The sequence below is a fragment of the Euphorbia lathyris genome, chromosome 4 (genome assembly GCF_963576675.1).
Source record: "Euphorbia lathyris chromosome 4, ddEupLath1.1, whole genome shotgun sequence".
Classification (NCBI taxonomy): domain Eukaryota; kingdom Viridiplantae; phylum Streptophyta; class Magnoliopsida; order Malpighiales; family Euphorbiaceae; genus Euphorbia; species Euphorbia lathyris.
The window spans coordinates 86,017,890-86,043,955 of NC_088913.1; the positions used below are offsets into that span (position 1 = coordinate 86,017,890).

General features: G+C 34.6%; 2 protein-coding genes across 3 annotated transcripts; one reads left to right on the plus strand and one right to left on the minus strand.

Moving 5' to 3' along the window:
• Positions 1–4,238: 4,238 nt before the first annotated feature.
• LOC136226140 (uncharacterized) lies at positions 4,239–7,453 on the plus strand. Its single transcript, XM_066014473.1, has 2 exons — positions 4,239–5,166; positions 6,262–7,453. Exons 1-2 carry the CDS (start codon positions 4,340–4,342, stop codon positions 6,899–6,901), a joined length of 1,467 nt encoding a protein of 488 aa, XP_065870545.1. The 5' UTR covers positions 4,239–4,339; the 3' UTR covers positions 6,902–7,453.
• Positions 7,454–7,512: 59 nt separating this feature from the next.
• Positions 7,513–12,075, minus strand: LOC136226141 (uncharacterized). Of its 2 annotated transcripts, none has more exons than XM_066014475.1 (9): positions 11,920–12,075; positions 11,701–11,823; positions 11,552–11,604; positions 10,201–10,254; positions 9,706–9,957; positions 9,533–9,595; positions 9,079–9,147; positions 8,939–8,984; positions 7,513–7,948 (listed from the first exon to the last, which is right to left on the minus strand). In XM_066014475.1, exons 1-9 carry the CDS (start codon positions 11,951–11,953, stop codon positions 7,884–7,886), a joined length of 759 nt encoding a protein of 252 aa, XP_065870547.1. In that variant the 5' UTR covers positions 11,954–12,075; the 3' UTR covers positions 7,513–7,883. The 2 variants fall into 2 exon arrangements, with proteins under 2 accessions (XP_065870547.1, XP_065870546.1); XM_066014474.1 differs by having other exon boundaries at positions 11,552–11,619.
• Positions 12,076–26,066: the final 13,991 nt, after the last annotated feature.

The following is a 26,066-nucleotide window of genomic DNA, read 5'->3' on the forward strand; positions in this document are numbered from 1 at the left end:
AACAAAAAAAAAAACTTGCACATCTTCATAAACCGCAGGCCACAAACAATCGGGATCTTTCGGTTTGACAGTGATTGAGAGATTCTAGTTGGCTCTTGTTAAATCAGAATTAGGATAAACTAGGGCGGCTGAACCAATTTTTAAATATTAATGCACCATTTTTTCAAAATTAAGTTAAGGAGTGCCTAACAGGCTAAAAAAATAGAAATTTGGATTTAGGAAGGCCTAACATAAATCCCCCAAAAAAAATAGAAATTTGGATTTAGGGAGTACCTAATAGGTCCAAAATATTAAAATTTTGAATTTTGGACAAGCCTGCCACTTAATGGGCCATCTTGAGAGGGCTAATTAAACACCTCGATAAAAAAAATTGAGATAGAGGGACCGAAACTATTCGGGGTCAAGGTGGTTCCGGCGGCCGGAGGGGCCCGACGCCCTCTTATCTATGCCCCTGCATATGGTTTTCTTCATCTGAAACTATCTTGTATTAAACCCTTCAACTTGTCCAACAAGGTTGATTAGTCCCCTGAACTTTTAGAGTTTCCCGATAGCCTCCTCAACATGTATAAATGTTCAGTTAGCCCCCTGAACTTGCGCAAAATGTAATCAATTGATCACTCTTTTGCAAAAAAAAAAAAATAATAATAATAATAATAAGTTAAATGCGGAAGATGTATTGCACGCGTCTTAAAAAAGTAAACAAGTTTTATAGTTAAGCAAGTAATAACTGTAACAATACGTTAAAAAAAATCATCTCATGTTATGCATCTGATTAAAGATATGCATGTAAATACTAAGAAGAGTAATTGAATAATTGTATTAGGCTTAATTAATTTAGGGTATGAATATATATAAGTCGTGTTTGACAATTAGCTGTTAGCTAATTACTTTTTGGTTAGCTGATTTGACTAGCTAATTATTAATAGTTGTTTATATAAAATGACAAATAAAGACATGATAAATCCTTTATTTGGGATTAAATGATAGTAATTAGGAATAAAAATGTCCTTAAAAAAAGATGAAGCAATAAGGCTTTGTTCTTTATTGCTGAAAAAAACTGAACTGAATTGAACTGAACTGAACTGAACTGAATACTGCTGAATACTGAACTGAACTGAACTGAATTTAACTGAATACTACTGAACTTAACTGAATACTACCGAACTGAACCGAACTAAACAATAATGATGATATTAGACTTTAAAATAATTTAATTGATAATATTGGACATTAATAAACTTATAATAATAATAATGATGGTTCTAATAAATTTAATAATATCAATAATAAATAAATAAATATATTATTAAAGATAAAACTAAATTAAATATCAAATAAAAGCACGGCTTGATAAAATTTTGGCTCGATAAAAGCCTATAAAATTAAATAAAAATGAGTCTAATTTAAATTAAAAATACAAATTACATACAAACACAAATTTACATATAATTTAAAGCCTATGAAATCAAATACAAATTTTTATATGAATACAAACTCTTAACTTTTTATTCTAATTAAGGGTTAAAGTGTAAAAATATCCCTAACGTTTTGGGTCATGGGTAATTTTACCCCTAACATCTAAAATGATGCAATTTTATCCCTAACATTGATAAATTCGATAAATTTGAGTGCAATTCCTAATTTTTAAATATGGAAGCATACTTTAGTTTTAAATTTTTTATTAAACGATATATACTTTAATAAACTATCATTTCTTGACTATCATTTCTTAACTTTTATCTAATTTATAAATAATGATAAACTATAAATAATAATAATAATAATAATAATAATAATAAATAATAATAATAATAAATAATAATTATTATTATAATAAATTATATATAAATAATTATAATATAATAAATAAAGATAAATTACTGAATACTGAAACTGGATGCTGAAACTAAATGCTGAAACTGAATGCTGAACTGAACTGAACTGAACTGAACTGAACTGAATTGAACTGAACTGAACTGAACTGATTGTTACTGAAATTAAGTGATAAAGAACAGGGCCTAAGCTAATTGAAAAAACTCATAAAACCAGTTTTTTGGATCCAATAAACTCTTTCAAACATCTCTTTACCAAATGCTACTATTAGAGGTTTGACTAGTCAAAACCTCTAAAGTGGCTCAAACCTCTAATTTTACTCCAAAAAATTATTTACCAAACAGGCCATAGTGTGGAGTTCTAAATTAACATTGACTCTAACCCGAGAGATACAGGATAAGAATGGAAAATAATAATTACATTTAAACTCTAATTCAATTTAAAGAGATATGTACTAACAACTCCTTCAAACCGATATCGGTGAACACAGTGGAAGTTGATCCCATAGAAGAAGGAAACCACCGTTAGATAGAGGCTTGGTCAAAATATCTGTAACCTGGTCCTCAATTGGAATAAATCGAACAAACAAGAATCCATTGGCAATAAGTCGAAGCTGATCCCAAAATCATCCATAGTAGAGGTGATCCTGACGGCTAAAAGAGCTGAAACCATCTATAGTGAGGGTAGTTACGACAATTGAGAGCCCGAAATTATTATGGGTGGTTTTGGCGGCCATGAGGCCTGGCCTGTCTCCGCCCCTGGCTAGCGACGAATATTTACCTAACCCTTTATATCATTGTGGTTCATGTTTGATAATTACTAAACAAGTTATATAAGGGTGATTAATTGGCCTAACTTATCCTTCTAAAAAAGCTTCCAATAGGGAAACCTTATCAATTGATATCTAAATTTTATTCCATACGCAATACGAAGAACCTAAGAAATAAATGTTATTCAACAAAAGAAGATTCTTCTAAGGAAGCACTATTCAAAATGTTCACATCTTTTCTATAGCAATAGTAAAAATATAATATGCCAAAAAAAAATGTCATGTTTTCACTTTTTGTCAAATTAATATTTGTAAAAAAGAAAATTATCTCAATAGTAATTAGAGTTTTTATTTGCGGCTTGTGGTTTTTCGCAAGACTAAAAACAAAGATCTCAAAATTAAAATGAGTATTAACGATTTCAAAATTGAAAAATTCAAAGATTTGATTATATTTTAAGCAACTTTAATTCTTCAATTTTTTAATTTTAAAGTGATTTAGGTCTTGTTTGGTGGAGAGACAGAAAGTAAACGTTTAGAGAGAGAAAGTTCCGAAAATGATGATTTTGGAAAATAAAAAAAATTGGTTTCATTGTAATTTACAATTTGTAAATGGGATACTAAACCACTTTAATTCTTGGAATTTTCCACTTTAAAGTCGTTAACGGTATACAAGTTATCTATTAATTTAAATTAAATTGTGCATCTGTTTTTTAAAACTTAGAATTCCAAAATGATAATAAAATAGATATACATCTTGAAGAGAATACTAAGACGAAGTCGGATAAACATTATTTACAATTTCTTATAAACGAGGTTGGTTGCTTGGTTGGAGTTTGGTTTTTTGGTCGGGGTTTGGTTGTTTGGTTGGTGCCAACCTAGTTGAGATTAACCTTCTTTCTTCCCTCCTTGAAACTCAGTTTCACTCTAAAAAAAAAAAAATCTTATAAACGAGGCGGGTTTTGAGAGTGTGCAGAAATTGTGTCTACACAAGGCCTTTAAATAATAAGGGCATAAAAAAAGATTTACCTGAAAATATTAATTATAAGAATTTAAATAGTGACTTTTGCTTTCAAAAATTTGCAAGAACCATTTTTACCTAATTTTTTTAGTTAAATTCTAAAATATTGTAACTTTTTATTCTATTGGTTGGACTTTTTTCCTAAATTTTGTACAAAGCACTCAAAATCTCAAGACCAGTGGGGCTTGTAAATATATTAATATTAATTTGAATTAAAAAAATTATATGCTTTTCAAAAAAATGCAAACTTTATATCCGTTTGATTCTCCTTTTCGTATTTTTTTATATTTTTTGTGATTTTACTCTAGATAGTATATAAAAATAGTTTAACTAGAATTAAAAATAGTTATTTTTATCTATTTTGAAAAAAAATCAGCTTATAACTATCTATAACAATAAACAGCTAATAATTACAGAAAACAGCTGAATGAACAGATTAAATGTACCGAGAAAAACTTATATCTTTTAACATTAGAAGTATTCTAATTGTTCTTTTCTCTTATCTTTATGCTTATTCCTTAGTACAAAAGTAGATAATCAATCCTTCAATTTGCTTCTATTTTTGACATTTCTTCCTCACTAGAATCTTAGCTTTACTTCCATTCACAAAACACTCATTAAATAATAAAGATTAATACTTTTTAAGGTCCTTTATAAAATACATAGATTTCTACAAAAATATGAATACTTAGCTTAGCCTACTCTAAATCAAATCATTAATGGCTTGTTCATACCCAATTGATGTTTTTTCATGGATTCAAAATCTTCCATTCTCAATTCAATCGTCAATATGCATATGTTCTTCTTCATCATCTCGACCGTCCCTGAATCTTTCTGTAACGAAAAATTCTCATTCTTTAACTATATCTTTCTCCATAGTTGCAAATTTCAATCTCCCGATTTCTCTTTGGACCTCAAAACCAATCAAACCAGCCTCGAAACCCTCTAAACTAGTTGATCAAGAAACATTTTCTACTCTCTTGATTAATATTATTGAAGATGTACTAAGTTATAGTTCAAACAAGTGCAAATATACCTCCATCAAAGTTCCAAAGTTGGATTCTTTTCCCAACTTTAAAGACATTTTTAACTTAGCATTTCTCACACTTTCATTTCTCATTTGTATCTACGAAGCTCCTGCTGATCTCCGGTCGGACTGTCTTGTCAATCTGAAGACTCAATTGATTGATTGTAAGTCAAGAAAAGCATCGAAATTGCTCGTGAAGATCATAGGATCGAATCTTGAAGAACAATGGATGCGTTCGATAAATCTCGCGATAACGAATTGGATCGCGGAATGCGAAAATCTTAAGACACCATCACAATTGTTTTCTTACTCATATTCAACATTTGGGTTATGGAAAGTTCAGTTGTATTGTCCTGTTATAGCTATGGATATTGAAAGTTCAAGCAATGATCCTTTGGATGATGAGAGATTGTTTTTCTCCCTTAAACATCACCAACTTGAAGGGGTTATTCAATTCAATTATCAAGTTATCATTCAAGAGAAATGGGTGGATGTGATTGTGGCTATTGATAATTTAAGGTATGTTTGCAAAAACTTAATCAAATCAACTTAATTAGGATTAAAATTTCAATTAAAAAAAACATTATGTAGTTCAATTAGATTTTACAAAAGTGAATTCTACAAACGGGTAAAAATAAAAGGGAAATTTACACGTAAACTCAGATTTGAAAAATTATTTACAACTATATCAAATACTAATTTAACTAATGTCAACCTAAGAAAATCATTGTTTTTCATATATTTTAAGAACTATGTTTTATAAATTAGAGGTCTAGGATATATTTTTTAGGGTTTAGGATTTATAAATTGAGGTCTAAAATTTATAAATTAGAACATAAAATCATACTTTATTTGTGATATATAGAAAATAATGTTATATTGAAAATTAAGTTTTATAATATGATTTACTTATAATTTTATAATTAGGTATGATTTTCATATAAATAGCCTAAAATAAAATGCGTTGAAGAATTAGCGGCTAACAATCTTTGAACTTTCATTATTGTAATATTATGGTCAAAACTAACAAAAAAAAAACCGTTAAAAAGTTAATGAAATGAGTTATTTAATATCATATTTACTGTGAAAATCACATTTTTTTATTTTTTTAAGATTGTCATTTTTGGAGTTTTCTTTATCCAAACATTTTTGGAACTTCAAACCTAAAAAGTTGAAAAATTAAAATTGCTTAATATATTATTTAATTCTTGAAATTTTTTGTTTTGAAGTCGTTATCGGCCAAACTTAGTAAAGTCAATCCAAAATGGCTAATGATATCAACCACAGAATTGATGTGAAAGAAAAATAATATCTAAAAAGAATTATATAATAAGGATACGAATAATAAATAAATAAATGATATAGTCAAATTTATTGATCATTTATTTAATTTTAAGATCAGAGCTAAATTTGACTCCTAATATTTTTAGGGAAATACAAATTTGGCTCTCACGTACAGTTTAAGCAAGATCATTTTTACCCCATACTGGTTGGATTATAATTAAACCGTAATATCGGATTTTCCGAACATCAATTATATCTAAAATTTTATAACAAAAATAAACTTTAGAAACCATAATATTAGTTAATTTTTTGTTGCTAAAATTCATGCAGGTGTGATGTTATCCGTCTAGTGAACGAGAAACTCATGAAACAAAGAGGAGCTGGAAAAGACGAGAAACATTTTCCTTCAAAAATATCACTACACCTAACACCAATCAACCAACTAAACATAATAAGTGTTTCCGTCAGCAAATCTTCAGACAACCCGACAAGAGAAATCGAGCTCGGAAAAAGCATCGAAACATCGTTCGATCCTCCGAACCCATTCCCGGGTCTCAAATTCGGAGTCGGAGAATCTGTTTCAACAAGTATAAAGCCATGGAAATTTGAGGAATCTATCTATGGTTACACCACTATATTCAATTGGTTTCTTCATGATAGCATGAATGGAAGGGAAGTATCTTCTTCCAAACCTTCATTCATGGCATTGATCAAACCGAAATCTTGGTTTAAAAACCGATACTCGAGTGCTTATCGGCCGTTTAACAAGCAAGGCGGAGTGATCTTTGCCGGGGACGAGTATGGAGATAGTATAAGCTGGAAAGTGGATAAAAGTGCAGTAGGAAAGACAATGGAATGGGACATTAAAGGATGGATTTGGGTAACATATTGGCCTAATAAATATAGAACATTTTATAGTGAAACTAGAAGGCTTGAATTTAGAGAAGTTCTTCAACTTACTATTGATTAGTAAATAATAAAATATATGGCTTGTTTGGTTTTATACTTTCTATATTTGTATTGAATTTAAGAGTGCAACAATAATTTAATTCTTGTAATGTAAGATTAACTCCTATGTAAGTTGTAACCTTGTATGCAGAGGTGGTGAGACATATTTTACTACATCTGATATAAATATTTAAAATGTATTCACATCTTGATTAAAAAGGCCTAATACATTTGTAGTATAAAAAAAATTCCAAATGTATCTCTATTAAAAAAGGCCTAATACATTTGTAGTCAAAAACTTTCAAAAATTCAAAATGTCCAGTTACATTTAATAACCCTCTATTTCTCAATAAAATTTATTGTTAAATGCAAAAAATGAAAACACGCTCAATCCCGTATTAAAGAGAAAATATCAAATAGAAAAATAATTAAAAACTTTTAAAAGTTCACAAGGCAAGGCGATGGAATTAGATAAAAATAAAGAGTTATTGAATGAAAAACGTCATTTGGAACTTTTGAAAAATTAGGAGCTTACAGGGACAACAAATGTATTAATAAACCCGGTTTAAAATGTCATGTAAAAATATAGAGAGTGAATCTTATCTCGCAGCAACAAAATAGAAGTTTGAAGAATAAGAAAAAAAATTAGCATCCGTTTATTGTCCGAAATGATCCAGAGGGAGGTTCGTGGACAACGACAACCGTTTTTACAGTGATACAATTTGCCTCAAGGCACAAATATCTATAGCTTCACTTGTATACAAAAACAATATCCAACAACACAAATGAAAAACTTCTCAAAGTACAATGCTTAATCAATTATTCCTCTATATAGTCAAATGGACTTGCCAACAAAGCCGAGTGCAGATATTAACCCTATGTTTTTCTAATTGCACTATCAATGAGCAAGAGTATGGAAAGACAAAAAGAACCAGGGAAATTAACCTGCAATACTTCGTAGCTTTTCGAGAATCGAGTCAAATTGCGAAGAAAGGACAGTAGGCTCACTTGTTGATACCATGAAATGATGGCAACACTGCAATGAGAGGGTCTCCGTACCCAACGCTATCTGTACAAACAAATAATGATTGGTCTATAAATATCTACCAGCATCAATACATGCATTCTTATGATTCCTAAATTTCAAGGATCTCAAAGTTTGATTTAACGTATTGTTACTGGAATGTGATACCATGCAATTTGTGGGTAAACTAAGAGGCTGAATAAGGACCTTTCTCAACTCCAGAGTTGGATCTTAGGCCACAAAGATAACATTCTTTAAACTTAAAACTTAATATGGGAAAATCACCATTTAGGCATTGAATCAAATCAAAAGTCATCCAGTTCATAAAAGTTGCTAGAGGTGCACCTAACTTTGCCTAGTATGACTTAAAATGGAACGCATTGAGCAAGAGTCGTGGATAAAAATACTCATTGTTTGACTCTTTTTTTGTCATAAATAAACATCATCATGGAAGGCTCCAGTCCACATCAATAAAAAATGATCTGAAGTCCAAACCTCCGATATCTAAATGAGAAATTTAACAAAGAAACATCATATTTCTTTTTCGCTAGTACATATTTTTTTCTTCATTTTTTTTCTTTTATTATTTCACTCTTTAGATACCTACTGCATACTTTAGTGTCAGACATTCACAATCTTTTTACCTAATCATTTCGGGAGGGAGCGAATCTGTGTCGCTGACACGACTTGATTTTCACGGTTTTATATGATGGTTCATGTTAGCCGACCCCGAATCATTTCGGGACTAAGGCTTTGTTGTTGTTGTTGTTGTTGTTACTTGCCAAAAGAAAATTGTTTAAGAAACTTTTTATGTTCCAAAGTTGCCTCCCCATTTACTGTAATTGACAACACTGTCCAGTTGCTTTAAGTATACTTTAGATAAAATTAGATGAAACTATCATAAGAAATTATGTTTTATCTTATCAAATCCAGCTAGGACATATAAACAATACCCAGTTGTTTCGCATCAGAGTCACATTCACAGATGAACAAGGTTAACATCATATGCATGCAATCAAATGATAGAAATTATACCTCCATCATCAAAGAGGATCTTTACGACTTCTCCAGCCACGTCTGACTGCACAACCATATAAATAAGATGAATAAAATTAAAATGAAATAATCAGGAAAATGAATCACACAAAATGCAAAGACATGGAATAAAGCCTCACCTTCACAGGAAGTTCAGTACCAAATTGATCCAAGTATCCTATCAACTGCCCTTCTTTAATAACATCACCCTGTAAATTTGAAAACTTGTAAATATTTGGAACTAAGAACTGATCCATAGAATAGAAGCCATGACACTATCCTAGTATGCTATTTTTCTACATGTGAAATTAATAAAAAATTTGAACTTTTGAGCATTATTCAATCATAAGCCACACTAGGGAAGGCTACGATATGAGTTGTTCATGATAAAATACAGTCTCCAATTGTAAACAGATTACCCCATACAGCTAAAACCAAATAATTGACTGCATATGCATGCTACTGAGATAAAAGGGATTACAGAAAGCACACATATATCAATCTTTTCATTAAGAGGGCATGTTTTATTTGACCAACAATCGACAACTCAAAATGCAAAAATATGAAGAAACACGCATGGTATAGTTAATATACTTCTTTAAACATGGGAGGCTGCCTTTTTCCTTTCACACTTCTGTTCCTTCGGAATGAGCCCACCTGAAGTATAAGAAATGCATATTCCATAAATCTATGTTTCGATTGTTCACAAATAAAATATATCAATTAAAATAATTTCCAACTCTGGTAATCATCAGTAAACCACCTACCGTTGGAGAAGCTACTAGAACATATCCAGAAGCTCCAGAAGCCTCTAAGGCAACTAACTTGGCTGGCTTTCCAAAGGTAACGTTCATAAATGGGGTGGACTTTTCACTAGAAGATTTTGGTGGTGGGGCAACAGGAGCTGATACATCCATTGGCTTAGTAGGGATAGGTGGGGGCTCTATAGGTGAAATGTTGGACAAGGGAACCTTTGTAGCTCCAACATTCCGACGCAAATGCATTTCAAAGTCTCCAACCTATCACAAAGTAACATATAAACAATCAAATATATGTTCTATACTTTTACCAAAGAAAAGAAAAACATTTGTAAAGTTTAAATAGAATGACCAGCAAAATTATGAAGTTAAGCTTTTGACCCAGCAATTTTAAATCTCAAGCAGGCTCTAGCATTGCCTTCAACAAGTAGAACTTTCTAGTGATCAACAAACAAAAAGAATTATTGTGAGAGAAAGGTGGCATGACAAAAACTAGAAGCTTACCTTCATTTTCAGTTCAGCAATCTCTGTCTCGTCACAAACCTCTAGAACCAGTGCCTGATGATCGAAATAATAAGCATGGCCATTATGTTTGAAATCAAAACAAATACTTAATAATCAAGATAAAGTAGCAGTAACCACTACAAACTATCAAAGTAAGAGGTGAAACAACCTTACTTCATAAAAAGGGGAGAGAAAAAAAGGATTAGGAAAGCAGGATCTAAGGCCACATAAGATAAAGGAAAAATATTGCTTCATGGCACCCTATCAAGGAATCCAAAGGAACAGATCTCTATTGTAAGCATGAAAGATAGGAATGAATCAAGTATTGCATTGTTCCCAAACATGACTTCCTCATTCAAATCAAATGACTCTTTTCTCTAAGAAAAACCAACCAAAGACTCTCAGAATCCCCTCCAATTTGAGTAAGGAAATGCGGATTTGCTTCCCAATCATGATATACAATTTGAACACTGCTGGATCAAACATACCTTGTCACCCTATCAAGGAATGTAAAGGAACAGATCTCTACTATAAGCATGAAAGGGAGTGAATCAAATAATGCTTTGTCCCCAAGTATGAGTCCCCAGCATTCAAATCATAATGACTCATTTCTCTAAGAAAAACGAACCAAAGAGTATCAGAATTTTATTCAATTTGAGTAAGCAAATGTGGTTTTGCTGTTTAACCACGCATGAAATACAATCCAGACACTGGTGGATGAAACATACTAGTCAAAGGGATCAATAACTCCTAATTCATATAGAGCTATCAAACTGATCAACGAACAAATTCCACCGCATTCTTACACCATCGGCCTATGATTTTTCAACTGAAATTCTGACTAAAAGATTTCCTTATTACTTCTCTGGGACTGTGCATGCAGCAAGATAAGTGGCTTCCGCTCAAGGATTAAAAGGTTATAACTCTTGTACGACTCTATTCTGCTTCTCTCTAATAATCCAAAACCAGGCTCTCCAAAACCTGAACACTATTGGCAATAGTTTCCCAACAAGTTCTGTTGGAAACTTGGTTAAAGATTTAGACTAAAACATTAATTGGACTGTACTCATCATGAGTAGGTCCAGCGTAAACTAAATAACCTGAACCAACTTAATATGCCGCTACAAATGGCAATTCCTAATCCATCAATACACTGTAAAATGTTGTACAAGGAAATTAGTCTGCTGTTACGGTAATTGAAAAATTAAATGCCAGAATTATAAGCAGCAATAACGCACAAAGTCGAAAAAAGTGCAATAAAACCAAAATTTCAACACACTGATATATACATGCATAAACAATAAGCAGCATTCAACGAAGCAAATAGTTTTCCAAAAGCATGATCGCTTACTTCAAATCCATTAGGAAAACCTGCAGTTGGAAGAGCACTCTTCTCTAACGAACCTACCGAAGCACCAGCTGAGAAAAAAAATCAGTAAAAACGCTCAATTACATCAACTCCATTGAAATCACCATCCAAAAAGCAAAACAGACACTCACCCTCAGATTTCGCAGCAGCAGCAGCTTCAGGTGTCTTCACACAAGCTACCAGCGACACATTCCGCCTCACCGGAGCAGAAATGATCCTCCGGCCAACATTCAAGCGCTGAACGTGCAATTTACCTGAAACAAAACGCGAAAATGACAACAGATCTCAACCAACAGAATCAAAAGACTAAAGTACATTAAGAGAAAAGAAGTGTAGCGCAAGGAATATACAGTGGAAAGAGTGGAGAGCAATGGAGGACTCCATTGGAAAGAACGAAGAGAGAATCAGAAGGAAGAAGAAATTTTTCTTCCGGAGAAGGGAAAAAGCAAGGAAATTATAGGAAAATGGGATTGAGGGGCAAAATGGAGAACTGAAAGATGTTATAGTTTGGTTAGTTTAGCGACACGTTTGGATTTGAGAAATTGGTTCTTTGTAAAGTCCGCCCGTTCTCCTCAGTTTCTCCACCCCCGTTTTTCGGTTTATTGTAATCTGACGTGTCAATGATGGGCTTGTCAAAAAATTAATAGGCTGGGCCGTATTGGCCCAAACTCGTACTAGCTTGGGCTGATTAGCTGGTAACTATTGGGCTTTTAACAAAAGTAGCATAAATTTCGGTTAGTTACAAGATAGTCAAAGCCTAGTGTGGCGCGGAGATTTCCCAAGTCTCGGCCAGCCAACTCCTACCGAAGGGGTATATCTCTTTTGAACATCAAGCATTTCGTCAATTCGTATATCCGTAGTTATTTCCGAAAGGGATTCATGTGGTTAAACCTTGCTTCCTAAAGCACCCACATTATAGGCCATCTCGTGGGCCCAAAGTGTTCGTAGGGATTCCACTCTATGGAGACATCCGTCTCTCTTCTCAAAGGTCGGATGTCCGACTCTCCTAGTCTCTAGTGGACTAGGATGGATCGTTTAAACCAGTCTCGACAACTAGTCTAGGGGTTGGCGGAGATCTGACGTTAGGTGACCTTGTCCCTCTTATAGTGTTTCTTACGCCGACTTGAGACCACCAGCATATGGGCATTCATATGTCTCATTCACCACTCGCATATGAACTGCCCCAATCTGCCTTGACGACGGGTCCGATCCTCCTCGACGCTTTGCCACTGCCCTAGCAAAATCCTACTGATGCTTGGGATGACTTGGCCATGTCTAAGGCTGAGATTTTCCTACAACCAAATTCCCCACCTCCCCTCGGGACATTCTTTCCCATTTAGATGATCAACGTCCTCGTTGATCGAGTTGGCTTCCTAGGAACTGCAATCGAGGTTTCGCACAACTCAACCACCCACTTGATTCACAAACTGATCTCCGCTCGCTCAAAACTCAATTTCAACCATCATTTCGTTGCTTTCCAATCTTTGACTTGCATGACTTCGACCGACGAACTTTTCTCGTTACACCTGAAAGCTCCCACTTCCGCAATAATAGCCAAAGAAAATTTCTTGAAGTTTTTTAAAATGCGAAAAATTTCTTCTTATCATTATGGATCTTCTTCAACCCTTTTGGGTCTTCATCTCATTCTTTTATTATTCATTATAATCTTTTATCTGAATCTTCAATATATCTATTGTAAAGAGGCTCGTACAGGTCTAATCCCCCTCCCCTACTTGAGGTATCGTCGTCCTCGACGATAGGGGTTAAAGGATTTGTCACCCCGATGATTACCCCAAATACCAGCTTGCTCCAAAATCCAACCTCGACACACTGCATGATTCTCAGACACCGATCGTTTTTATACTATACTCTTGCTTCCGCTTGCTAGTATTCCCAATTGATCAACCATCGTCAATACCCCCTTGAATTCACGGTCACTTTTCAAAGTGTACCTCGCAAAATAAACAAATGAATACCACAGTTTTCGTAACAAAATACTTATGAACGTTGGTCCTCGAAATAAGTTGGACGTACGCGTACCTACATTCATAATAAACATAAGCGCATCAAGAAATAATTCTTCAAGAAAATATTATAAAGCACTTCATCCCTTCGACAAAAGTAAGAACACTTACACGGGTGTTCAAGTAAATGAAATACATCAATCTACCGAAATTCCAGCTTCCACAAAGTAGAATCGTCCCACCAACCGCTTGATCACCCTCTTATTGTTGCTCCTTGGGTTTCTTTCGCTCTCCTAAATTGGATCACCTTACAAATTGGGCCTTGTCCATCGAAGGATTCAACTTTACAACTTCGCCTGCCTCTTTTGCCTCCGACTCCGGATATTAGGTTGCTTCGTCCTTCTCCCTCTCCATGAGTTTGAAGTTGAAGATAACGCCAACCTAACTGCTTTGACTCCAGAAATATGCCTCATCCGCCAATTTTTATCTACCTACATTCTGAATGGGATTTATTGATGTCGTCAACTTCGGCTCACTAATGGAATGCCCCAACTTGATGGGACCTTCTCATAGCTTGCCTAAAATCGATGTTCGCAACTCTCATCTGACTCAACTCCCTGCCACCAGATTAACTTTCTTCGATTGATGCCTAATTGAGCTAATTGATTTATCCATCGATGAGTTTGAATGAATGCTCGATCCTGGTTAGATTCTCCACTCTCGCTTAGTCCATTGATCTGCATCACCCTGACACTCGTAGCTTTTCTCAACTACACGATACTCCAATTTCATGCACTGAAAACGTGTGATGAATCATTTACGAAAAGATATTGAATTCTATTGGTTTATTAATGAAGATGTATCTTATGGATGAAGAGACACCTTGATGGAATGCGTATTTAAATAAGAAAAATCAGAATTGGTCCTCTCTCTTCCAACATTAAGTTATTTTCTCTCCATTAGGAAAATTTGTCAAATATATGAGGTTAAGAGAGAGAAATACGATTTTTGTGGTTTATAAAAAATCGACTGCTTTCATTAAAGATCAATGTACACTCTCTTGATTGTTTATATGTTTATGAAAATCATCTTATTTGAATATCCTAGCAACTATGTTTGTGCAATATTATGGTTTTTTTATTTGCATAATTAAGTATGGAAGAAATGTATAGATTTCTTTTTTTTTTTAAGGAAGAAATCTATAGATTTCTAACATATAAATCTTAAACCTTAAAACATATGTTGTCACTCTAAAAAATTTGAAATATAAACTATAGATCTTAATTTATGTTTCATTCCTTCCACATTATTTATCACATTTAACCAAACTTCACATATTAAGAAAATGAATTTTAAATTTATAGAAAATAGATTAAAATATAATTTCTTTCTCTTTATTAATAATCCTTATTTTTCATAACGTTCATTAAATTACATCAGTTTTTATACCTTTTTTTTTAAATGAAAATCACTTTATTGAACTGAGTCGGACAAAAGAATAGAGGAAATAATAGGAGTACAGGACCACTCCTCACGAACAGACTCAGAACTGACTGCTCTAGCTAGGCTATGAGCTGCACAGTTCGCTGAACGTTTAACAAATGAGATAGAAACATCTTCTAGCTCATGTAAGTAACAAAGACAACTAAAAATAATATCCGCAAGATAAGATAAGAAACGATCTTGGTTGTTGATGGCTTGCACCACCGACAGACAATCAGATTGAATATTCACTCTGGTCTGATTATGTGTCTTTATCCAGGATAAGGCTTCTTTTACTGCCATGCTTCGGCAATAATTGGCTCGTATATACCCTCAAACGCCGCATGCTTAGCGAATAGGCATTTCCCTTCATGGTCTCTGATAACAAAGCCGTAAGAGCTGTAGCCTCCTTCCGAGAAGGTTCCAGCGTCGACGTTGCAGGCAAGATAACCAACGGGCGGCTTCTTCCACTTCGTCAGGTAACCGGGTTGGCTGCTGGTTAAATTTCTGTTCCCCTTGGCCCAGATCCATTCGATTTGATCTTGAGCAGCTCTATCAAGGATTTCCCCTGGTTTCAATTTCAAGTTATTCCATACCTTATTGTTGCGATCCTTCCAGATCCACCATAGTACAAGGGCAATCTTAGCTATTTCCTGTGAATTGCTGCCTCCAAGTGTCGTGGAGAGCCATTGGATGAAGTCGTTGGTTGAATCCATTCTGTCATCCCCAAACATTTCTCGCCATATAAGTCGGGTGACCAGGAACCGAATGAAGGCATGATCCTCATCTTCAATATCAGCCATACATACAGGGCAAAGTGGGGATAGATTACTGTGTCTGAGCACCAGATTCTGCATTACAGGTAAACATCCAGAGAAGATTCTCCAGATAAGATTCTTTATTTTAGGTGCAGATTGAATCTTCCATACGTTATTCCAATCTTTGTTTTGATCACCACCTTATGGATGCTTGTCTGATGTTAGAAGTCAATAACCAGATTTGACTGAATATTGGCCTGTTTTCTCCATTCCCCAATACCATGAGTCTTATTGTGTCGTGTTTGTTCGTGGAATAGACAGAATTAATTTCCGGTCCCTCAGGTTGAAGTGATTTTGCAGCAATCCATGGTCCCAGCTACCGTCATCTGAGAGCAGGTCTTTAACCTTCCCAGTTGGAAAAATTTGAGAGATAGGGCTTGTTATTTTAGGAGCTTCACAGTTAGGTAGCCAAGGGTCTCCCCATATACAGGTTTGAGCTCCATCTCCCACTTACATTCTAAGACCATTCATCAGTAGCGGTTTGCAGGCAAGGATACTCCGCCAGACAAACGACGGGTTGTGTCCCGAGCCTGCATTGAGAAAATCAGTGGAAGGATAATACCTGGCTTTTAGCATACGACTTGTTAGTGAATTCGGGTTTTGTAGGACACGCCATGCTTGTTTGGTGAGGAGTGCTAGATTGAACTCATGCAAATGTCGGAAGCCTAATCCGCCTGCACTCTTGGGGGCGCAGAGCTTATCGTAGCTCAACCAGTGCATCCCATTACCCATTGAACTGTCATTCTGCCACCAGAATCGGTTTAATAGCCTCTCCACTTCCGTGCAAAATTGGTTGGGGAGTAAGAAAATGATCATGATATATGTTGGAATGGATTGGAGGACTGATTTAATAAGCACTTCTTTCCCGGCTCGGGAGAGGAACTTCTCTTTCCAATTGGTTAGTCTGGCTCTAATCCGATCTTTGAGGAAGCCAAAAGTGTGCATCTTATTTCTTCCCACGTCAGCAGGAGCCCCGAGATAAAACCCAAGTTCCTGCACTTCGCTGATGCCCAGAATAGCGCTGCAGGCGTTTTTGTCTTGTACTGTGGTGTTGGTGCTGTAGAATAGAGCTGACTTTTCAAGATTAATGAACTGACCAGACGCCTTTTCATAATCCTCAAGACATTGGTGAATTGTTTCGGCCTCGGCTATGTTTGCTTGAAAAAATAGATAGCTATCGTCCGCAAAGAATAGATGAGATATGCACGGAGCACGTCTAGCCACTTGGTAGCCATGTATATCACCAGAGGCTTCCCTGGCCTGTAATAGTGCAGAGAGGCCCTCTGTGCAAATTAAGAACAAGAAAGGACTGAGCAGGTCGCTTTGCCTTAGGCCCCGTGTAGGCTTGATGGGTCCAATTTCATGACCCTCTTGCGTGATTTTGTAGCTGACTGTTTCTACACACATACGCATCCAGCCAATCCAGGTAGCACCGAAACCCATCTTTGTTAGCATATCCCAAAGGAATTTCCACTCAACGCGATCGTAGGCTTTGCTCATGTCGAGCTTGAGAGCTGCAGATCCCTTCTTCCCTTGCCTTTTATTTTTCATATGATGAATAACCTCATAGGCAGCAATTACATTGTCAAATATAAGTCGATCCTGAATAAAGGCACTCTGATTATCGGATATTACAGAAGGGAGGACCGTTTTGAATCTTTGAGCAAGCATTTTGGAGATAATTTTGAAAATTACATTACATAATGCAATTGGCCTGAGGTCGGTAACTTTCTCCACATCAGTTTTTTTAGGGATGAGAACTATGAGCGTATCATTGCAGTTCTGTGGTAATTGTGTATTGTGGAGTGTCTGGAGGCAGAACGCAATGATGTCCTTTCCGATGATCGGCCAGAAATTTTGATAAAAGGCCGGATTGAGGCCGTCGGGGCCTGGGCTCTTGTTCGGACTCATAGCGAAACAGGCTGCTTTAACATCATCAGCTTCGAACGGTTTTGTTAAATATTGGTTCAGTCCATACGTAATTTGCTTGTTGACCGAGGCGATGACGCTGCTACTTGTGCTTCCTGATGTGGTGAAGATCTTTTGAAAATAGTCATATAAGATATCCTCCAGACCATTGTTCCAGTCGCACATCCGACCCTCACTGTTTTGTAGCTCCTTAAATGAGTTATTTTTCCTTCGTGCCGAGGCGTAAAGATGGAAATATCTGGAGTTACAATCCCCATCTTGAAGCCAATGGAGTTTCGCTCTCTGCCTCCAGTAATCATCTTGTTGCTGAAGCGTTTTAATGTATTCCGCTCTTGTTACCCTGAATAATTCAATTCCCATTTGATCAGTACGATATCTTAGAACTTCAGACCGTCTTCGAAGAGCAGCGATTTTATTCTTGAGATTACCATCCAGGTTCCTGCTCCAATCGCGAATGGCATCAGTGCAAGCCGAGATGCGAGCCTCAATTGGTGACCCTGAACTGCTTTCCCATGATGATTGGATGACGGCTGCACATGTGTTCTCCCTTCACCATTGATTTTCAAATCTGAACCTTCTAATTTTAGGAGCCACAAGCCATGTTTTGATCCGGAATAACAGGGTCGAGTGGTCAGAACAAGCAGCAGTGAGGTTCAGCAGTTCCGATGAGTTAAAGAGCTCATTCCATTCTTGATTAACAACCGCTCGGTCAAGTTTTTCCTCAATCCACCGATCGGTACCTCTTCCGCGTTCCCAGGTGAATTGGTACCCTTTCATTGGCACTGTGATTAAGTCGTAGTCCTCAATAGTCTTTTGGAAACCGTCAATAAGCCAATAAGGGCGGTTGGAGCCTCCTCTTTTGTCATTAATGGATACGATATCATTAAAATCCCCTATGCAGCACCATGGTGTCTGATTGTTCGAGACTAGTGATCGAAGGAGGTTCCATGATTCTCCATAGAAGCCCGTGAGTCTCCATTGATTTATGCCAGGAATAGTGACTAGTGAGTCAATGTGATTCTGAGATGATGATTGAATGTCAATATGAATACTGTCTGTCACACCCGACCCTAAATGGCATCGGGTATGAAGAGAAAACAATATAATTATCTACGAAGTTGACTCATCAATTTTTAACTCGTAAAATTTTCAATTTAATTTTCTAATAGATAAAAATTTATTTAATTATTTGGCTTGGACTCGATAATTCTATCGAGTTTCCTACGTATCCCGAACGTCTTTTGAATCTTTTAGTCGAGAATCAAAGCCACGTAGTTCTACCTATTTTAGGTAGTTCTCTCAATTTATTGACACGTTGATGAAATTAATAGACTTCACTTTATTGCTATATAGTTTCGTTTTATCGCTACTACTATTCACAATATATTTAGTATCCCGATCTACGATTTCGACTCGTCAGTTTTTAACCCGTTAAAAACTTAATTTAATTTCCTAATAACTTAACTTAATTTCGGAATAGACCAAAAAACGCTTATTCGGACCGTCTAAAATGTATTTATTATTTATTTAATATATATATGCGAATACTTATCGATTCAAAAATATGAAACTTTAAACTTAAAAAAATCACGTTACCAAATCAAATCAAATCACAAATAAATATCGATATCTTTATATCAGCATTTTATCAAATCAACTCGTAATTAATCAAACGTTTTATCAAACCAACTCGTAATTAATCAAACGTTAAATCAAACCAACTCGTAATCAATCAAATGTTTTATCAAACCGAATCCGTAATCAAATAAACGCTTTATCAAACCAGATACGTAATTAATCAAACTCGTAATCAATCAAACTCGTAATTAATCAAACGTAAAACCTTATATCAAAATCAACTCATAACCGAAAACATAAAATCTTATATCCATTCTAGAGTTTCTCCCCTTATGTATCAATCCATAACCACACATATCACATAGTCGAGACGTCTCTTTAACCTTGCCTAATCCCGTATTGGTCTTACCCCACACTTCGCTGCCAATACCCGACTAGGTCTTTACACTGTGTACACAGGCCATGTCCCTCACTGAACATGGTCTTCAAATATCAAAACCACACGTCCGGTTTACTCTAGATGGATATATATATAAAATCATAAATCACAATATGCTCAAATCTCTTTTCACAGTCAAACTTCCAATTAATTCCATAACCGTAAAACCATTTGGCATCAATTGACTATTTTCGCAAAAATAATCACAATCATTGAAATCAAATAATCTTTTAATATAACTAAAATTGTTAAAAATTCGTATAAAATCATCGATTCATAATTTAATCGAACTACAAGAATTAAATAGCTCAAAATATTGTATCGATAAAATTTAATATCGTTAAAAGTAAATATTCTTTTCGGACTACTTTCAATCACCGAACAAAAATTCTGAACCGAATTACTATTAGACTCGTTAACTACTAAAAGTATATTCGTCCTAATTTTATATTCAAATTATTCTACTAATTTTATATTCAAATTATTCCACCAACTTTTATATGAAATTTTAACAAATATCGGTATTAATCCTTCTAATTTATAAGGCATTTTAACTCGATAATTTAAAGTCACTTAATTATAAATAACTTAAAACTAAATTTTAATTCAAACTTTTATCGGACTATTATTGTATGTTACCAAAATATTAACGTATAACCTTAACCGATATAGTTAGTTTCGTATCAAAAATACTGTTAGACTCGTGACAGGGCTATGACTCTTCTTAATACTTATTTTATATTCAATTATCAATATGTAAAATTGACACTGACAATTTAGTATCTAACTAGAACTTTACTATAGAGAAAATAATATTACCTCATATCGATATCTATTAAAGACTGGGTAACGCACCACGTGTTGCACCTATATTCCGATCACATGAAGTCCCTTGCTCCAATCAAAATTCTAAAGCTGACCGTAATACTTCATATTGACAAGAATTAATCTCGTCCTCGACGAGATAATAGTCTCCATCAAAATTTCTTATCTTTGAGATATGCTATGTGTGAAAAATTAGGATTTAGGTGGTATCTTCCCAAATAATAATGGCTTCCTCTCTCTTACTCTTGAATTCCTTTTTTTTTATCTATTTTTTTCCTCCCTTTAGTTCATGTACTCCTTAATTAGCTTATATATTCATGTCAATAATGTATATAATTGGCCTATATGGTTGACACATTTATTTCTTGTAGACCATAAGCATGACACGTTGAATACACATGTTCAACTATCATTACAACATTTATTATTAATTAATTTTTAACCATCTATGTGTCAATTAGTTTATTTTTAATAAAAAGCAATTATTCAATTTATGATGAAATTAAAAACAAATTCCACTTGTTGATACCTAAAACTAAAAAGCTCCACTTGTTGGTGTACAAGGTAAAGAAATAGACACATATTTGTAAATGATTGACAAATGTCATATTAAAAACATAATTTAATTACCACCATTACACATGTCATTTAAAGTGGACAATTTCATTACACATGTCCTCCAAATAGATATCTTCCTTTCATATCAATTTTATTCTTGATTTATTGATTCTTTGTTTATTAATTATATAATAATAATAGTAATTATTATTATTCAAGTAAGCTTACAATAAATTACCTAAAATAAAAAATCTTACGTATATTTATGTTAATTGAAAACTCTTGATTTTAGTCCTCTTACTTTATAATTTTTTTTAAAATTGATCCAAAACTTTTTTATTTATACCTAAAAATATTAAATTAGATCCAATAGTGTATTTAAAATTGTAATTAATTAATACTCCAGAATTTATATCGAAAAATTTTAAACACGGACGTGACACTGTCCTTCCACATGAGAGCAAGACCGCCCCAGTGACCAGTGCCGTTAACGACGTACTGCTTTGAGAAACCTAACTTCTGACAAACTTTTGTGACTTTTGCCTCTTTGATCATGGTTTCCATGAGGAAGATGATCAACGGCCTATGGGCAAGAACAAGGTCCCGTAAGACATTAACTGTTCGGGGATTGCCCAACCCCCGACAGTTCCAGCTAAGAAAACTCATGCTTCCGGGCGGACCTGGGCTCCAGGTCTCGCCTCATTCCCGTTTTCCTGTTGTCCGGTACAACTTTGTTCACAGTCCATCAGATCTGAGTTAGTTCGCTGGCGTTTTGGTACAACAATAATCCCTTCAGCTGCTGAGTTAAGCACCTGATTCTATGTATTAATAGCCCCTTGTGGAATAGTATTGTGTGATACATCTGTATTCAGGTTCCCTTTTGTGCTTGCTGATCCTATATTGCTGATATCATGGTTGTTGGGTGGGTTGGGCGACTGGATTTCGAAACGAGCAGTATCAGATTCTTCCGAAGGGTTCCGTAGCCATTCCTTACCTCGTTGAATGCCCGTTTTCCTCAGTGAAGCCCGAAGCCAACTCCCAAATTTCCGTTCACTAGTGACTTCCTTGCATTCAAATAGTTGTGGACAGAACTTATCCGTGTGGCCAATAATCCCACAGAAAAAGCACAATTGGGGTAGTCTTTCGTATCGTATGTTCACCCATGGCCAATCTCCTCCGCTTCTTTTAATCTTTTGGCCGATCTTGACTGGTTTCCTGACATCAATAGTGATCTTAACTCGTAAATAGCTCCGTCGGAGTCCAGTGAAGTTCTTGGGATCAGATTCAACATAGTTACCAACTTGATTTCCAATTGCTCTACAGACTGACTCTGTTTGAAAACCAACCGGGAGATCAGATATCTGTATCCATATGATTAGGTCCGTAAGAGTAGGATGCAACGGTTGCTCTGACGCTTCTAACTGTTTGACGATCAATAGGTTCTGATTAAAGGTCCAGGGGCCGTCGTTCAGGATACGTTTCATGTCTAATTCATGGTAGAACTGAAAAAGATATCTCCCTTCCATGTCAGTTTCTGTGATGGTAACGCCTCTCACTGGCTGCCAGATGGCCGCTAAGGTGGTTTTCATTGATTCGAAGTGTGTCGCTTTTATCGCGAGGAATTGGCCGACTATAAAGAAGTGTTGGCTGTTGATATTTAGATGAAGCAAATCGTCGGATAGTTCCAGTCCATCTTCGTTGCTATCAAGACAGAGCTGGGCGTATTCCTCCGCACGTCCTTTGTTCTTTTCCATTCTTGAATGTGCGCAAGAACAGACTGGAGCAGATAGGGTAATCGCACCTGAGTTTTATCAGTTGAGGGATTAGATAGCAGTAGGGTTTTATATGGTTTTATACGATCCAGTGTTGAGAGATAGGGTGAATTGCGTGATGATCAGTTCTTGCGGAGTCGGTTGAAAGATCTGCCTTGTATTCGTAGGGTTGGATTGAGGCCGAAGATATCAGGTGTTTTGAGTCTGCAGGGGAGGGCCGGTGGCAGTAGTTCTTGGGTTAGAGGGACTGAGTTATGATCATCAGCGATTGAATTTGCAGGGATGTGGTGATGAATGGAAGGATTTAGGGTTCAACGAGAGACTTCTTACGTAAGAAGACAAGAAACACTCCAGGAGGAGAGACGCTCAGTTATTAGGACTGATTAGAATTTAAACTCTCTCCTGACATTAGATATCAGTTTTTATACCTTGAAAACTTAAAATGATAAAAAATAATAATTAATACTAAACTCATTAATAAAAGTAAAATAGGAAAATTTTATATTAAAAACTTAAACTCGCAAATAATATTAAACAAGAAATTTTTTCTCTACAAATAATATAGAATAGAAGGAGTAAACCCTAGACCCTAAAATATAAATCATATATTCTAATTCTAAATTCTATATCCTAAAATATAAACTCTAGGTCATAATTTATAAACTCTAAACTCTAATTTATAAAATAAATACTGATCAATTACGAACAATGTTATAACACTAGACTGGACCAGTCGGGTTAATCCAGTTGAAGTGGATTTGATAAACAAACTTATATGGAGATACATAAAAAAAAAAGGTTAAGGTGCAAAAATACCCCTAACGTTTTGAATCATGAGTAATTTTACCCCTAACGTCTAAAATGATGCAATTTTACCCCTAACGTTGGAAGCCAAGAGCAATTTTAGCCCTAACGTTGATAAATTGGGTCAATTTTAGACACTATTATAAAACACCGATATTTTTGTTCTTTATTCTGCACCAATTGCATCACAATTCGTTCTAAAAAAAGGATTTCATGTTTTTTATAATTTAATAATAGAATTTGAGATTAATATTTATAAATTCGGTGAATTTTTTGAATTTTTTTGTCTAATTCGTGCAAAAAGACAGTATATTTTATTTTAGGGTTAAGGTGCGAAAGTACCCCTAACGTTTTGGGTTAGGAGCAATTTTACCCCTAACGTCTAAAATGGTGCAATTTTACCCCTAACGTTGGAAGTCAAGATCAATTTTACCCCTAACGTTGGTAAATTGAATCAATTTCAGACACTATTATAAAACAAATATATTTTTGTTCATTATTCTACACCAATTTCATAATAATTCGTTCTAAAAAAAGGATTTCATGTTTTTTATAATTTAATAATAGAATTTGAGATTAATATTATAAATTCGGTGGATTTTTTGAATTTTTTTGTCTAATCCGTACAAAAAGACAATATATTTTTTTTTTCACATCTCAGCGAATGTTTGTGATTTGTTACTGATAAAATGACACACGTATGAAGTGTAGATAACAAGATTCATGACCGAGAAGACAGTTTGATGAATTATTTCTCAAATTGACCCAATTTATCAACGTTAGGGGTAAAATTGCTCTTGACTTCCGACGTTAGGGGTAAAATTGCACCATTTTAGACCTTAGGGGTAAAATTTCTCCTGACCCAAAACGTTAGGGGTATTTTTGCACCTTAACCCTTTATTTTATTTTCACATCTCAACATATGTTTGTGATTTGTTACTGATAAAATGACACACGTGTGAAGTTTAGATGATAAGATTAATGACCGAGAAGACAGTTTGATGAATTATTTCTCAAATTGACCCAATTTATCAACGTTAGAGGTAAAATTGCTCTTGGCTTCTAACGTCAGGGGTAAAATTGCACCATTTTAGACGTTAGGAGTAAAATTGCTCCTGACTCAAAACGTTAGGGGTATTTTTGCACCTTAACCCTAAAAAAAAAATATTGCTGAAGCTCACTTAAAACTTGTTAATAGGGCTGTAAATGAGCTGAGTCGCTCATGAGCGGCTCGGTAGTCAGCTCGATAAAAGCTCGGCTCGATTCGGTTCGGTTTGTAAACGAACTGCTTGTGAGAACGATTTACTGGCTCAGTTCGTAAACGAGCCGAGTTTGAGCAGACCAAAGCTCGACTCGAAAGCTTTTATGAACAAATTTTAGTTTTGTAGAACTAGTTGATTGAACTGTTAAATTAGAAAATTGGTCACGAGTTAACGGGATAAAATTCCAGCCTTATTTTTCTAAGAAAATCTAAATTTGAATTTAATTTACGCTATTATCGTCAATAACTCATAAACTAATTAATTAGTAGACACGTTTTATGGGAAATTGAGAATTTATGCACCATAATAAGTTCATTATTTTAGTCGCTAAGTATTCTTTCTAGCGAGGCCTCCGGCCACCGGAACCACCATGGTCATGAGTAGTTTCGGCCCCCCTAATATTAGTCTATATAGACTCTATGTAATAATATTTCATTGTTTAAATGTAGATGAGATGGTTATAAACACTTAGTTTTTTTTAAAAGATCTTAAATTCCTTCCAACCTCAATTTATTTTAGAAAGTGTTTATTTATTTAAATTTTTTTCGAAACTAGCATTAAACTAATAAAAAAAATATATTTCATTACGTGTTTTTGTCCAAAATTTCAATATTTTAGACCTAATAGATATTCCCTAAATCCAAATTTCTTATTTTTTTAGGTCAGTTAGGGATCTCTAAATTAAAATTTCTAATTTTTTTTTGACCTGTTAGGCCTTTATAAATATAAATTTCTAATTTTTTTGGCCTGCTAGACCTTTGTAAATCCAAATTTCTAATTTTTTTTTTTTGCCTCTTAGGCCTTAAATCCAAATTATTAATTTTTTTTTATCCTGATAGACCATTTGAAATCAAATTTTTTAATTTTTTCTCCCTAAATCCAAATTTTTTTACATGTTTTATAACACATATGTAAAAGCGGCCTCCCAACCGAGTAATCATGTATTCGCCACCGCTTTCTAGCTTCTTCCATGTTGATTAAGAGATATTACGCCTCTTTTACATTGTCATTTTAAGAAGAAAAAAGTACAAAAATAAACTTTGTATTTGGTCAATTTATAAAAGCA